The sequence below is a fragment of the Carassius auratus genome, unplaced genomic scaffold (genome assembly GCF_003368295.1).
Source record: "Carassius auratus strain Wakin unplaced genomic scaffold, ASM336829v1 scaf_tig00214714_1_2670353, whole genome shotgun sequence".
Taxonomy (NCBI): Eukaryota; Metazoa; Chordata; class Actinopteri; order Cypriniformes; family Cyprinidae; genus Carassius; species Carassius auratus.
This window is the reverse complement of record NW_020527778.1, coordinates 2,630,144-2,647,339: the sequence shown is the minus strand read 5'-3', so window position 1 is coordinate 2,647,339 and position 17,196 is coordinate 2,630,144. Positions and strand designations below refer to the sequence as shown.

Genomic DNA, 17,196 nt, shown 5'->3' with positions numbered 1-17,196 from the left:
GTTTATACATATTTACATGTATAAAAAATGAATTGCCTCTCAAAAAATCTAATAATTAATTGAATTGAATATAAATATTCTAGCGTTTTAAAGAGCAAATTTAAACATTGTACGTTGTTTACTGTTCTTTGGAGGGTATGTATTGTGCATATAAACATATTTAGACATTAGTAAGTCACTTTGAAAATGCATTATGATTGTTGGTGCTGTTATATATTTTTGTATTTTTTATTTATTTAGGGGTTGTCTTTAAGACTTTGTGTTAAACGTATGTGATAGCCTATATATGGTAAAAAAAAAATGTTTTACTTGACTGCAGTTCTGTTCTGAACCACTAGATGTCACTAAAGGTCTAATCGAAATACATTGAAAGCTGCATAAACTGATGCCTCCACCCTCAATAATGTATGCCACCGCGCATAATTAAGCTATAAAATGTGCGTCAGTTTTTCCCCAGGATAAAAGGTGGAAACTAGATCATTTCTCTGTGTGAATTAATATTCTGTGCACACCATGGACCAGTAAAGTATTCACAAACAACTAGGTAGGTGACTGGCACAGATTGGGCTGCATTATGCATGTTTTGGCAGAACACTGTTTGAATGCTTTGTCAAAGAAACCCAATCACTTTTAGATTTTAGAACACAAATTCTGAAAGTTTCACAAACAGATTTTGCATATTTACTGTTATCAGAACATATTTATCTGAAATGTTGCATAAAAAGGCTCAGTGTTTTGGTTATGTTTAAGCAGATGAAGTCAGTTTTTCTCAAGTTTACACAGGTGCTCTATCAGAATAACTACAGGTGTACAGTAGGTCGTCACATTAAACATGATCCAATAACGTTTGACAACCACAGTTTCACAATACTCTGTGTCTCTATCAATGTATATAGCTATGCACAAGCTTATTTTTGCAAAATATTTCACTTGAATAGTGTGCTTGAGCTGTTGTTGTTGTTTTTTTTACAGTAAATGCCTTCGTTTGATACTGTATATCTAATGCAATAACATTCCTTAATTTCTACATGTGCCTTAGGTCTAAATCATTTTTTGGCTCACCTAATGATTTGAGAAGTAGGCCTAGTTCTTAAATGAGAACTCTTATTTCTATAAGTTTTATTTACTGTTTAGGAATCTTCTTTCTGCAAATCCTTGAGTGGTTTTCCATGCAGACTTTGCGCATTCTGAGCAGGATTTGAGCACATCTGGAGCAGACGGGTGTGAAGTGTCTCGCTCCGGGGCACAAGAGCAGTTCTCCGCTTCACTTCATAGTGTGATGCTTCCCATGACATCACTTGGAGTCTGTTTCTTAAACTTTTATGAATCTCAGAGCTGAATAAGATGCTGTTATCGCAGCGGTACAGCACTGGAAAAGGGTTTAAATGGCCGTATTAGCGCTTTAACACATCTCCTTCTCCCACATGAGTGTCCTCGCACAAAACAGTATACATCTTCACCTAGAATATCTTCTGGAGATTTGTGCTTTATGTGAAGGAAACAAAAGCATAGAATAAGCAAGTAGTGTTCAATGGGTTTTCTTTGTAATGGTACACGTTCTCAACACGACATGAATATTTGAGCAGCCTGCAACTGCTAATTTAATCATTCAACATCTGTTACAATTACTCCGGCTTCCACGCCAAAATCTGCCTACAAGATACGAATTTAGAGTGTTGTTGCTGGTAGAAAGCTTTAGAACAAAGCATATTGAAAAGAATTATTCAAGAGTCCAGACAGTGTTTTAGTATGAAGGTATCACCTTAGGAAAATGTCAAAACATGTCTAATGCTTTAAAACAAATCCAAGTGAGCTTTAGAGATAACCAAACAGATATTTAGTGATTATTACGATGCTTTTTTGTTCTTATTACAAATGTATACTGTCATGTATTTAAATATTGTAAATGTTTCTCACTAGAACTGTCATAAGATGAAAAAAGGTCATATATTTAATTTGTAAATTTAATTTTTAATCTTATAAATACATTTAAATCTAATTATTTAAAATAAACATTAAACACAAATAAACAATAAACTTTAGTTTGAATTAAATAAAATATTTTATTTAAATTAATTTGTGAGTGAACATAACACATTTAATATAAATAAAATCTATATAAATGTCATGCTAATCAAATAAATTAATATTAAAATAATATTTAAATATTAGTATGTTTACTAAATAATATGTATATAATCAAATAATATTTTATTTAAATTATTTGTAATATATATAATTTAATAAAATTGTGTTTCAAGGAGTCAATAAAAATAAGAAATTAATAATCTGTTGTTTTCATACATTTTTTTTTGGACACATCTATGCCGCCTTCTAATTCTAAATAGATGAAGGCATCTTAGTAGATGAGCTGTTATGTAAACTTATGTACGCTTCTTATAAAGGCAGCTTTTCTCAGAGATCCTTGTTCTGACTTTACTGAAATACACCTATGCTTTTTTTTTAATCTTAAGAGGGAATTTTGAATCTATGAAAATGTCATTATTAACAATTAATTACAGACAGAAGTGTGAACTCTATCTATGTCGTGTGGGTTTTAGTCCCACTGTCTCAGGTCTTGGCAGGATGGCGATAGTGCCTTTGACTGTGACTTTGTGTGCTTCTGCTCATTTTGGATGGCGCTTGTTACAGGCGGTCTGTGGGTGGGATGCGCAGACCCTCGCGAGGCTGTCGGTTGACCCAGACCATGACTAATCCAAACCCCACCAGGCTGACCAGATGGGGCTTTCAGATTGCCTAAAAATAAGAGCAGGACAACATTTCAGAGGAGGCAATAACAAACGCAGAACGACGACAGTGGTGTTCTTACATAATCTTTGTCAAGTGTCATTTTATCAGCGTTTGTGGAAAATTTAAGATATTGCAAACCAAAGGTAAACATATCATAACATTAGAACAAGGTCCTGAAGAATGTGCAATGTAAGCAAACAAATGCATCAGACATCTTCATCATAAACATCAGTACTGGTGGCTCGCTTCAGAGAGTGGGTGTGTTTGAATGAGAGTGAACGTTCGTGTTGCCAGATCCTGTTTTCCAGAACATTCACAGTAGCCTCAGAGTGTCGGAGATTAAATTAAGGCCTAAGTGGGGACAGCTGCCTGCTGAAACCAAGGACATTTAGGCCCGGTCCTGAGGGTGAACGTCCAGCAGGCTGTCCAAAACAGCTCCAGCATGAGGGTCCTTGCTTGCACTGGTAGCAACTGGGGTTAAATTGGGTACATCAAAATAAAAATGACTACAGCCAGAAGAGATTTGACACTAGAGCAACAATATACAAGTTGCGCTTAATTTAATAAATCTGTCTAAAATTGTGCATGCTTGTGCAGAATCACACTTCTAAGTGTTTGTAAGCCTTCACAGATACCCATGCATGTTTTAAGGTGCATGCAGTCTGTTTCCGATTTGTGGAGAAAAAGAAGAATAGCATTTCAAATCCCTTTTCTAAAAATAAAAGTTGAGTTGTTTCTGTCTTCTCTTCTCTTACTGCCATGGATCATTTACATCTATGTTAGTTAGTGTACACTGTTAGTCTCTTATTAGCTGCTAAAGACCCAGAAAAATAATGTACAGAATGTAGAAACAAATATATGTTAATTTCTAATATGCTTTTTCTCTAGGTAGAAGGGAAGGATAAGCCACAATGAAAGACAAAACAGGCCGATTTCCAAAACAATATTTGTTGTAGTGCTTCTCATTGCATCAGGGCAGATCATCAGACAAGCCTGGAGAAGCCACTGATGGGAAATGATGAAATGACACTCAAAAAAGCAGCAGGGGCCACGCTAATGCATAACATTTCCATAACATTCCAGCAACGTTCGTGTAACAACAACAACAACTAATAGAGAGTAGACAGTCCAGTAAACATGCTGTGCCCAGCATTTTTATATGAAGACACTTCAAGCTAATTTTTAACGGCTAATGCTTATTTCTCAGGAAAATGTTACATTTCTAAATACATTTACTCTTTTCAGATGCTATTTTTTTATTCAAAACATATATAAATGTGAACAAAAACACATTCTGGTCTCATGAGGAGCCAAATATGGCTCTAACATCGCCACATTCAGGGTTGCTTCTTGAGCAGATGCCAGACGGTTTAGGAAGAATCCCAGCAAGAGTCATGCCAGAAGAACCTAATCTGGACTGGGCAACAAGCGCAAAGGACTGCAGGAGACTGTGAAGGACAGCACCAGTCCAATGTGTGCCTCTACAGGGCCAAAAGAGAGGTTACGACCCATTTAACCCATGCCAAGGATTTCACCCGTGCCAGATCACTTTATACCACATCCACCTTCTTACCAGATCAGATTTGTGCAATCGCGTTGCGACGGAGTCACAGACACACACAGGGTGAGGTTGCTCAGAGAAGGTTCACCCTGATGGACGTACTTGGCACGAATCTGACATAAATCACAGTCACATCAACAATTCTGGCATGATGCATCCACACACACACACACACACACACACACTTCCCCCATCCGCTCCCACTAGTCCCTGGACTATAGCATTGGCTAGGTACAAGAGTGAAATTAAAATCACTTAACATTGTGGATCAGCGGCACAGAGCAGATCAGTTCTTCATGCAAATCACAGGGGGAAATCTAGTCTTTGTTTTCAAGCATGGCACAAGTTCATATTTTACATCAAAGGCATATTTTGTTTTGGCTTGTATGTGGTTGCATGTAACAGTAATTCTAATGAGAAAAGGGAAATGAGAACTTTAGAACTACTGATGCACCAGTATGAAGTTCTTCTGTGATAGAAATACATACACACACACACACACACACACACACACATATATATATATATATGTATATCTCATGTATATCTCAATTAGATATATTACATTTAATTGTTATATTAAAATAATTAAACCTCTGTAACTATTGGCTCTTTCAGCGGTTGAATCATGAAACTTAAATTTACTTATGGAAGAATATTGATTTAATAATCACGTGAGTTGTGCTTAGACTAAGTTGTCCAGGTGCGCGATGAATCTGATGCTTTGAGGCGTGTATTCAAGACGGATTTTATCCCACCTAAAGGTAGAGTGGCGCAAAAGTAGCCGGGACTTCTTTTCTTCTCCTGACGAAGACACGCACAGACGAGTGACGGAAGTAGGCTACAGTGTGCACTTCCCGCGAAACCGTCCCGGATTAAATGATTGATTTTTCTGATGACAATTCTGAGGTTTGAACTGTTTGTAGTGCAGCTTTTTAATGTACTCATTAATAAACATTTACATATTAGAATCAAATAAATAAAAATAATCAGGCTACATATGAACACATTAACAATTACATAACAATAATAAAATACGTACATTTATGTATTATATTTTGTAAATATATGTTTATAAAATACAGTTTTATTTCTTAAAGAATTACACAGCTGCAATAATTGTCATTTTTTATATAACATGCATCCAGTTGTTTAAATATTCTATATAAAAATATGTATGTATTATTCACAAGAAGGTGCCATTTTAAGCAACAGTTCCTTCTGCGTCCAGAACATCCTTCTCCTCAGAGAAATTGATGTTATTCATTTTTAAAAACTGAATTATGAATTATGCATATGCCATACTGTCAAACCATTAACACTGTGGCTGTCCTATACTGTACACACAGGTATATCTTTGTGTGTCAACCCTGTTTTGATTCTATTTAAAATATTTTAGCATGTTTAATTACTTTCAAATGAACAACAACAAAGAAGGGTGTATTTTTGATTGGAATTTTTTTTTTTTTATAGATGGTAATATTTTGTCTTTCCTACACGAGATTAGCTTTGAGGTCCATCATCAACAGACGTCTAGAACTCTCAAAAGACCATCTTTAGCAGAGCTACTGATCTTAATACACTATGTGTGTGTGTGTGTGTGCCATTTGACGTGTGAACATCCATGGCTTCATTTGCTGCCTGGCATCATACTGTCCTTAAAAGCTGATAATGTGTTAATGAAATCACTGGCAGACAGCTCTTGTCAGCCGAATGTTCCTCATGAGAAGGGGCCTGTCCTTCACTGTGAGTCTGCAGGGTATAAAGCAGGTCTGTCAGGGGAGTGTGTGTCTGGCCCAGCCATTGCTTTTGTGTTGTGTCTGGTCTTTGCTCTCTTATATTGTTACAGGTCCTTTCGCACTGTCCTTCTCTGAGTGTTCCTTCTGTGCATGCTAAATTTTTTATTCGGGATGGGCCTGCCCCCTTTCCTTTCTGCAGCACAATGATTTATTGCCCACAAAGACCAGAGAACTAATTAACAGAGTAATTAATTAATATGAATTTGCATATTTGCATTTGCAATTAGTGCAGTCAAGTGATTAGTCTGAAATGGGGAAGTTTGACTCATCAGATGTTGGTGTGTGTGCTGAACCGTAAAGCTTGTCACCAGCTGAGGCATTTTTGGATGGGGACAGAAGGGGACTTTATGTGTGTGTGTGTTTCTAAACACAAACATCCAAGGGTACACGCCTATTATGCGTGACTGAGCCGTCGTCGCTGTCAGCGAACTGCATCTGTATGCGGTGTTCATTATGTTTTTGTTGTGCTTATAAGTGCAGATCAAGCTGACCGTCCCAGTGAAAAATACAGCAGCCATTTTTACCAAGATCACTCATGACTAACCAGGGACTGTCTGATAGGTGGTTTGCTGCTAACAGGACCACTAAAGTCTGTCAACATCGGGTTAAAGAGCCAGTTAATCATAGACAGGAGCAGTAAGGTGGTGCATGTCATTTATGTTGCGTTAGTCTTTTGTGGCGTCCTTCTGAGAGGCATAAATGCACTTGGGGGCATTTAAAGAGCTGATTTGAATTATAAATGTGTGTGCATGTGAGTAGGCCAGGCACAGGTTCAATAGCAGCAGGAGCTTTCACTGATAATGGAATGCATGAGTGTCAGGTCTTCATGTGGGAGGAGCCAATGCTCTGGACAATTACTGCTACAAGAAACAACCAGATGCCAGAGACGGCCAAACCCATGCTCCAAAATCTCTGTGTGATTTTGTGCACAGGTGAATCTCACAAAAAAACTAGTTCAGTATGAACCTAAAATTAATTTTACTTAATTATACATTTTATTTAACAAACCATTAACTATGACTATTGCCTCAGTTTACTCCTTTTTTGCTGATTATTAATAGTTAGTAAGGTAGTTTAGGTATTGGGTAAGATTATGGATGTAGAATATGGTCTTGCAGAATATGTGCTTTATAATAAACAGCTAATATGTTAATAACAGACATGTTAATAAGCAAGTCAATAGTGAGAATTGGTCCCTAAAGTGTTATCAACAATTAAAAAATATTTATACTGTCAATAACATTAAATGTAATACAGCAAAATACAGTAAAGAGAATTAACAAACAAGGATAAAGAGAATCAACCATCCGGAATTTGAGGGAAACACATCACAAACCAAAAAAATAAAAATAAAATAAAGGTCTTAAATAGGCAAAAAAAAACAAAACATGCACAGTATAATTTCTGGGAGTGAAATGTGACCTGGACATGTTTTGTTAGATTCACTTGTATTCTACTGGGCGGTGTGAAAGTGGATGGCTGAGTGTGATGAAGGTGGGGAGGGATGGTGAGAGTGTGTGCATGTTTGAGAGAGTGTAAACAAAAACCCAGACTAATTTTCATAAGTAGAGCAAAAAAAAAAAAAAAAAAAAAAAAAGGTTTCATATCTCAGAATCCATGTTGAGGGGGCATATTTATTATATGTTAGAGAGTGAATTTATCTTAACTTTATCTAAATGTATGTTTTCATGATCAAGTGAACGTCACACAGAAAATGCTTTGATGACAGACAGAAGGACCAGTCATTCGGCAAACGCCCTTGAAGAGACTGACCAGGCAAACAAGAGCCATCAGTCACCTGGTTCTTGCTGTCATTCACCAACACTGACATTTTTTTTTTTTTTTACACGTTTACAGAATATACCTGACATATACAAGAACCTATTTTGTCTAATTTTAGATTTAGTCCACTTATTGTTGTGTTTCCATGAAAATATTATCACAGTTACTTTATTTCTAACAGCAAAGACTAAGAAATGTATTTCCCTGACCGTCTCACAGCATTCCTGTCCATCCACAGCATCAGATTCTAACGGTGGATGCTGGTACTTGGTCCTTTATTGAGGCTGCTTTGTGGTTTTGCAGTGGTACGCAGCTCGAGGCACATGCCAGATGATCAGGGGAGGAATACAGGTCCCCCGGGACCCGGTCACGTGACCAACCCATGTCACGTGACGTCAGCGGCAGATGGCATGGGTACCAGCTCTGGCAGTTGGCATCAGTGTCATTTCTCTTAGCGCGAGACGAGGAGAACAGTAGGGAGGTGAGAAAAACGCACGAGCTGTTCACCTGCTAAAACACCAAGCGGAAATAAATTTGAAATAGGAAGTATGAAAACTTTCATCTGACACCATCATTAACCAGGTAAGCTGGACCATTCAAGGGTAAGAATCGACATGTGCTGCATGACTATGTCTGCCTTTTCACCAGATTTTAGACTTGCGTTTTAAAAATTCGATGCAATTTCACACGTAAAAACAAGTTAACAGATTCAGTTCAATTGCAGCTGAGTTTTTGTGTATAAAAGAGCATTGATTTCATTAGAGGATCAGTATAATCTGGAATTCTGTTAAATGTGAATTGGTATTTTTATGTTAATGCATCATTGTATACGATCAGAAAAAAAGGTACAAAAGCTGTCACCATGTACCATGTTTACCCCTAACTGTTAAATATTATACATTAAAGGTACCTAAATGAAAGGGTACGGCCCCAGTGACAGCTTTTGTACCTTTTTTTTTAAGTGTATTAATTGAGCACCATGTGTGGGTTGTTTTTAAATCGCTGCTGATTCATTCAAAAGATCCATTATCTTCTCATTATCCCCAGTAAGATCACAATGCTGACTCTTCCATTTGAGGATCCTGTCATAATGGACACTCAATTCGGGGCAAACTTTCCAAGGGACTGCGTGGGTGAAATGAAGGTCACTAAACAAGAGCCGTTTAAAAAGGAGGAGACGCTCTCCCACACGATGGAGGATGAGGATTCGGAGAAGGATGAGGACGAACGGGAGGACGGACAGGACGAGAACGGTCTGCCTCGGAGGAGAGGGCCTCGGAAAAAGAAAATGACCAAAGCTAGGGTGGACCGGGTCAAGGTGAGGCGCATGGAGGCAAACACCAGGGAGAGGAACCGAATGCACGGTCTGAACAACGCCCTGGACAGCCTGCGCAAGGTGGTGCCCTGCTACTCCAAAACCCAGAAACTGTCGAAAATCGAAACCCTGCGGCTGGCCAAGAACTACATCTGGGCGCTTTCCGAGATCCTGAGCAACGGGAAGAGGCCTGACCTCTTGACCTTCGTTCAGACCCTGTGCAAAGGGCTATCGCAGCCCACCACCAACTTAGTGGCCGGATGCCTGCAACTGAACTCAAGGAACTTCATCACGGATCAGATCAACAGCGAGGCGTCTTTCTCCGGCAGGTCGCCGTATGAATCCGTGTACACCACCTACCACAGTCCGAGTGTGGTGACGCCCTCGGGACCCTCGGTAGATGCGGTCAAACCCTTCAGGCCGTTCAACTACTGCAGCTCCTATGAGTCTTTCTACGAGAGTGTCTCGCCGGAATGCGGAAGCCCTCAGTTCGACGGTCCCTTAAGCCCTCCTATGAACTTTAACGGGATCTTTTCCCTCAAGCACGAAGAGCCGGTCGAATATGGCAAGAGCTGCCACTACAGCACGCGCTACTGCGCCGTGCCGCCGCGCTCCTCCATCAGCCAGAGCGCGAGAGGCTCCTCGGATCTCCATTTCCCATATGACATTCACCTCCGAGGCCAGTTTTACCCCGTGCAAGAAGAATTAAACACTTTTCATAATTAATGAGAGAAAGTCAAACGTGAGTGAAAAGAACCGAAAAAGCAGGACTGAAAATCGCACATGTATTATTTATAAACTCCATCTCTGATTTGGGCTTTATGGCATCGGATGTTTCATTATTTATCATTTTTAATTAAATGGAAAATGTGCTTACAGTGTTCCTAATTACTGTTTGAATTGATTTTAAACTGTTCGACAAAATGTGTGCGAAAACAACCCACAAACAATAACATTATTTTTAATATTCTCAGTTAATTTAATGGCTTGAATGAGTTTTTATAGATCTGAAAATCTGTCAGTAAGGACTCTCGCTCCAAAAGGCGTATTTTAATTATAAGGTCATTAAAATATTTGCGATTAAAATTCTGTAAAATAGGAGAGCAATAATTGCTAGGGGTGCTATGCAATACACAAGTCTATCACTCTCGATCTGGCCATGTATTTAGCCATTTAATTTGTCTAAACGATATTCGCACAAAGTACAAAATATTGGTGTTAAAATACTTCATATCTCATCATTTTGTAATACATAAATGCCTTTATTCGTTTATAAAAGTAACATAAATAAACGTAAGAACATTAAATGCATTTATTTCCTTTGAATCAAAATCTCATCATGTAAGAAACTTTCGTGATGTTTTACACAGGGCACTATTTAAATGTTAGTAAAAAAATGGATTCAACCATTTGTTATTATTGTTGTTGTTATTTACAATAATATATATTCATATGCTAAGACCACCACAAAGAGGCAAATATTAAATCAATTTGTTGTCCTATTAAAAATGATATATTTAAAATATATACAGGCAATTGAAGTAATAAAAAAAGAAATAATAATGGTAGCCTATATTAATAATTTGTTCGTTTCATTGATTTCAATTTTTCTATTTAAATTTATAGATGTAGACAAACTAGTCCAAAGCACCCTCTTAATTTCCAAATATTTCAAATAACTCATATTTGTCTATGCGCATAATTTTCAGAAGTATGATAAAGGAATATCAGAACACGATGATGTAATTATGCAACAGATTGTTTGACAATTCTGTCTTTTCTCAAATGTAAAGTCGATATATTGCGTTCATTCTCGGAACAATCACTGTAAGCAAATGCAAATGAAGCATGTAAAATCAAATCTCTAATGGAAAGGTCTGTGTGCTGTCTAGTGAACTCATGTCAAGGGAAAACCTGCCTTAATATATTTGTCACGCATCATTTATGCAATGCCATGGACGTCTGCAGTGGTGGATTCGTGCGTTTTGATTTTTCTCACCAAACGGGATTTTTGTTTTTGTGTGTGTTTGTGTGTGCAAAAATGACTGAATGCACAGAAACTGATCTTTGTATAATGTCGAGCTGTTTTGTACAGTAAAATAAAGTTTAAATGATTGCATTTCTATTTTGAAAACAATGTTCTGAATACATGAATCTCTAACATCGAATTCAAATAATAAATAAAATATTACAGATATAGAACTATCTTTAAAAATAGATAGCCTATCCAAACCTCGTTATGTGTCGCAAGAAAAAAGTACGAAAGAAAAAACGAAAACATTAAATGCAGTGTCGCATTCGTTTTCTATAATTGTAATACGTATAATGAACAAACAATGCTTTAAAATATGAAGATAATATATAAAGGTAGCCTATTAGAGTAGGCCTATATCATTTAGATCTATTTAAAGTCTAACAATATGAAGGCCTATTTGCCACAATCCATAGCTACTACAGAGGTCATACAACGCCTTTGGTACAGAAAAACAGAGAAACTATCTCTGGTTATCAACGGAGGACAAAGGAATTTCATTTATGAAATCGCCAAAATCCATAATGCATCTGTTTATGGGCCTATGCGACGCGTTGGTCAAGGTTAATTGTAAAATGAGACGTTCTTGAGGTGATATTCAGGACTGGGTTTAGGGGAATAAAGGTTATCTGGCTTTGAGTCTCTTCTGTCTCTGAGTTCAGCAGCGAGCTGGAAGCGGGCCAATCAGCGACAGACTGCGGATCAGGAGCCCGAGAGCGGCTATTCCCCCGCGGGTGAGCATTGTCACCCCCCAGAAACCAGCGACAGGATTCATAATACGTAGATTACAATGAAATTGGTTAAAAGCCACAAAACTCATATAGTCATAGTTAAAAAAAATATATATATATATAGCTATTTTAGTTCAAACCGGGGCCTATTTCATGAAATGATAGTAGCCTATAGCTATGTAGTAGATATAGCCTGATTCAGTGATTTGTTTAGGATAAAATGCTCAGCAAAATAGTCCAATTCTTTTTTCACAACAAATAAAGTTAGAGCTTCACAACCACTGACAGTTTTGACAAAACAGATTAAAATGTTCTCGCACGACTTTAGCCTAATTGATTCCTTTTCACGCTTTCAAAGAAAAAATAAACCTGTAATCTATGTTTAATATGCAATTAATCATCACGTTGTCCTAAAACACCTAATGCTTCTGACAGGTGCAAAGATTCAATCCGCACAAGCACCGATCGTGTGCTATGAGACTCTTGATTTGCTGTGGGGATGTTGAGGTGTCAGAAAAAACCCAACAGTGGCGATATTTCACACAACTGCGAGAGAGGCAGGACATATGCTACCCCTGAGACGAAGTTGTCAGGAACGAACAGCTGAAAAGTGAACAGCGACACTTCTCTATGCGCTTCACACCGGTGGAAAGTTTACTTTTAGTTAAAAATGTAATGCGTGTTTACTTACAAGAATAGCCTACATGTAGGCTATGCCTCGTTTTAGCCAGCACTTTTATCCAGCAAAACACGTTTTGACCAACATAGGCTATAGGCAAATATTAATAATTAGCCTATATAAAGTTACAGCAAATGCTCTATTATCCCAACCTTCTAAAAAGACGGTATTTTACCATGCAAATTTGTAAAAATTGTCATTCAACTTTATCAACAGCACACTATAGATAGCTTAGGTAGAGCTATATTTAATTTTAGACAGAAACGAAAACGAGGCCAAAAGCTTACTTTTATTTTTAACATAGGTACCACTGTTCAGCTGACAAAGTGTCTTTCTGAGAAAAAAATAAATAAATGAAAAATTTCACTGGACAAACTTTTTTGGGAGTTGTGAAAATAACGTGATTTAGGGTCTTATCGTGCGTGCCATTGTAAAGGCTGCATGTCCTCACAACCTCGTTTTTATCTGCGCCATATTCAATATGGCGTCTAACGTGACTAAGTCAGGTGCATATTAGAAGAGGCGCACCCTTGTTCAAAACTTTGGCTGTCATTTGTTTTCAATGCTGTAGGTGAAGTTGAATTGCATACATCTCATTTGAATTTTTAAAGGTGTTGATTGTGTGGAAGAGCGTGGTAAGCTGCAGATGTCTGTGGGTGGATGCATGTGAGTGTACATAGAAGTTTGTGGGTGTATATTTGTGTGTGGATGGTGGGAGGTGAATTACTACATACTCCGTTCACGATAACTCATAGCTCTCGTCCACTTGTGATGCTCCATTCTGTGTTCTGATGTGTCAACCCTTCTGTTTCAAATCCTATCACTGAGGATGAGTCACACCAAACAATAGCCTACAATCAGTCCAGAGTGGGTGGAAATGAATGACCCATCCGATTATGATAGTATGCAAAAAGAATGGACATCTTAATGATGTGGTATTGGTAAACAATGCCTAGATGTTGCAATTCTAAAGTTTGTATATATCCCATAAGACCATGGGAATTTATGCACTATAGGATTTGTTTTTATAAAGGCTAATTTTTAAGTGTAAGTGCTATAGTAAGTTACCACAAGAAGTGGTCTCTTGTGGTTACATTGTACTTGTTAAACAACACCCAAATAAATTGTTTTCATGGTTACTGGTAGAACATCATATGTCAGAGAACATATGGGTCAGTGGTCATAGCCAACCTGGCAGATGTACTGTGGCTGGATTCAAAATTATATACTCTCTGAGTATAAGTCTAAGTACTTAATTTTTGCCTAATGTTTTATGAAGGTTCTTTAAATGTTTCTTCATTGTCATTGATGATTGTTTAACATCCATGGAACCTTTACATTGCACAAAAGGTTCTTCATAGTGGAAAAGGTTTCTTTAGATTATTAAACAGTTCTTCACCAAAAATACGAAATTGTTCTTTTATTAACTCTTCACAGAAAGTTTCTTTGGGGAATTTTTTTTTTAACTGTTCTGCCCTCTTTTGGAATCATGATTTTCTTTTTTAAGATTGTGCTGTGAATTTCGACATATTACTCTTTTCATATACTGTTTTTCACCTACTATACAGAAGAGAAGTGTGCATACTTAGATGCAGCCTAAATGTTATTAGTTAGCATTGTTCCTTCAGCCACGGCTGGACAATATTGCAACTACATTGTCTGCCAGCAGAAAGCTCCTTCTCTATTAGATTAGATTAGATTAGATTAAACTGTATTGTCAATATGCGAGGACAAGCTAATGAAATGCAGTTTTAGGCTATTGCATCCTTTTATGAGTTTCTGTTTATTCTGACTAAATACATTTTAAATACAAATATACAATATTAATATAAATCGCAGCTCGGGATAGTCATTAACAGGACAATCCACCCAAAAACTAAAATTCTGTCATTTAGGCCTTCTAACCACCATGTCATTCCAAACTGATATTTCTTTCTTCCGTTGAACACAAAAGAAGATATTTTGAAGAATTTTGGTAACCCTACCATTTTTAAGGCCTTATTGTCTTCCATGGTATTTTTTTGTTCATACAATGGAAGTCAATGGAACCCAAAACCTTTTGGTTACCAAAATTATTCAAAATATCTTCTTTATGCATAACTATTTTTGGGGCCATCAGCCAATCAGCTTAATGGCTTTTGAGTGACTGGTTAATAAAACAACAACCTGGCTGCAAAATCGAGTATAAAGATGGCAGATTTCAAATGGTGTATTTCCAGGGCTGCATGCTATTGAGATGATTGTGAATGCATAACAGATAGCATTGTCTAAGTATTGTACATGTTACAGAAGTGTATTTATAATACACACCTATACAAATATTCTTCATTAACCAGTGAGAAGCTCTCAGATTTAATACATGCTATTAAAAGTGCAGGAATTCGGACATGCACAGGACAGCTCACATTTCCCAGCTCATGCTAAACATGCAATGCAGATGTAGAGATCTCTGTCGGCATGCTTCAGAGGGAGGTTGTTTGATTATAGTTGTTAATGAAGGTTCACTCATAGCTTTCGGTAACTCACACCTGAGAGCCTCAGAGACACTTTCTGGAATGAATTGCTTGTTAATAATAACGGTAATTAGGAATGAAGAATGTAGAGCTGGTGCGATGTTGATTTATCTGTTCGACGCCCCTCTAACGGGTGGAGAAAGGGTGTTGTCATACGTTAGTCCCTTCTCCTGCTCCCTCTCTAAGTCTCATTCCCATAAAATCACCACAAGTCCCGGGTCGCAGATGGTGTGGGACACAGAATTTTCCTAATAATCTTTCTTTCTTTTCTTTTTTTGCGCGAATGCTGGTGGCTTAGGGATTTCTCATTTTAATTAGAGGGTTTAAGGAGATAAACCCCTTTGAAAACCATGTCCTTCGAGAGGAGGTGCAGGTGATCCTCCCCGCAGAAGCAACCACATCATCAGCCAGCAACTCATTTGCATATTAGATTGGTGTCAGTTTGGCACCCATCCTGGCTGAGATGAACGCCCCTATTTCTAGACTTGGCACTCTGTGTGCGTATCCTGGCACGGGATGCGATTGTGTTTTCAATATGAGGGTTCCGGGGTACTTGATCTCTCTGTTATTATAGGGCCCTTACATTTGACCCACGAGCTTAACTTAAACTAACAGAGACTCCCAGGTCTGGATTGGGTGTTTTCTCACTCTCTTTGTGCTGGGAATTTTCGGGTACGAATCTGTTTTAAATTCAACCTGACCATCAATGGTCACTAAGTCATTAGAATTTGATCTAAAGCTGATTTTCAGCGAGTTGGCAGAGAGCGTGACATCAAGAGGCACTAGAGCTCATCAATCTAGCTGGTCGTTAATGTGAATTTCAAAACCTAATATTAAAAATGTATGAACTATTCCCATTTGGACAAATTACATGAAGTTTGTCTGAAGTCGGTGTTGGCTAATCACAGACACATTTAGCAGCCATTAAAACTGAATGTTGGACAGTAAAGTCATTTGTATTTTGTGTTAAAGACTAAAGGAAAGTTAATGATTATTTCAGATAAATTTCTTTGACTGGACCCTCAAGATCAATTGAGACTCTCATTTTTTATAGATCAGAATGCTTTAGTGGTTTTTGAGATACAGGGCTGACCTAAAAATCCTAGGTTGAACATGTCGATGGGATGGTCATCTCAGCTGCTGTTTATTTCACAGACTTGTGTATGAATCTGTCCAAAAAAAAAAAAAATTAAGAAAATAATTATAAGATCAATGTCAGCAACAGAAAAGCTGGTGGTTTCCAAGGGTGAAAACATATGCTGTTAAAACATACTACTTAGTTTGTAAACCAACTGTTCTATTACATTAAGGTGATTATTAATTATTAATCCAGATATTTTTGCACTGAACTACAGATTCCACACTTACATTTGCAGACCATTTCAGTCTTATTTCAATTCTTGTTTCAAAAACAAAAAAGCGTGCTGTCATGAAAATATCCTTTATCAAATGTTAATGTAGGTGACTGAGAAAAATAATGCACATGGCTGTGTGTGTGTGTGTGTGTGTGTGTGTGTTTGTGTGTACTGTATGTGTGATTGTGTGTCTTTGTAAAATGGCACAGACACAAAGACCAAATGGTCTCTTGGCACCAGATTGAGTGCCATAAATTATCACCGCAGTTAATGGTGAAGAAGATTTCAGGCGAAATTCTCTCCCTTTTTGTTCCCACAAAGGCAACAGTGCGGTCTCACTTCTAGATACTGACCAAATTAAACCCCAAAAATACTCACAGGTTTTCAGTCTTGCAGTGGAATTTTGAAAACATTTCATACTAGTTCTAAATTTAATGGTCAAGATTTTTGATTTGTTCAATTTAAATCGCAAAATGGTATGTGATCCCATATGCCACAAAGCCTATTTGCTTAATTGTTTCCAGTGGACTACATTTCCCAAGATTCCATTGGACACTGACATCATGGCAAGGTAGGCTTTATGTTTTGTTCTTAGAATGAACTACTGTAATACATGTTTTACAATGTGTCTTACAAGAGTTTCAATTATATGCAATATTATGTAAGCAATCGCTAAGG

The 17,196-nt window shown here is 37.5% G+C and overlaps 1 protein-coding gene across 2 annotated transcripts; it reads left to right on the top strand.

Annotated features, from left to right (window-relative positions):
- The first annotated feature begins 8,240 nt into the window (after positions 1–8,240).
- neurod6a (neuronal differentiation 6a) lies at positions 8,241–11,318 on the top strand. Of its 2 annotated transcripts, none has more exons than XM_026258545.1 (2): positions 8,241–8,475; positions 8,945–11,318. In XM_026258545.1, the coding sequence occupies exon 2, from the start codon at positions 8,951–8,953 to the stop codon at positions 9,932–9,934; it is 984 nt and encodes a 327-aa protein (XP_026114330.1). In that variant the 5' UTR covers positions 8,241–8,475; positions 8,945–8,950; the 3' UTR covers positions 9,935–11,318. The 2 variants fall into 2 exon arrangements, with proteins under 2 accessions (XP_026114330.1, XP_026114328.1); XM_026258543.1 differs by having other exon boundaries at positions 8,243–8,475; positions 8,941–11,318.
- Positions 11,319–17,196: the final 5,878 nt, after the last annotated feature.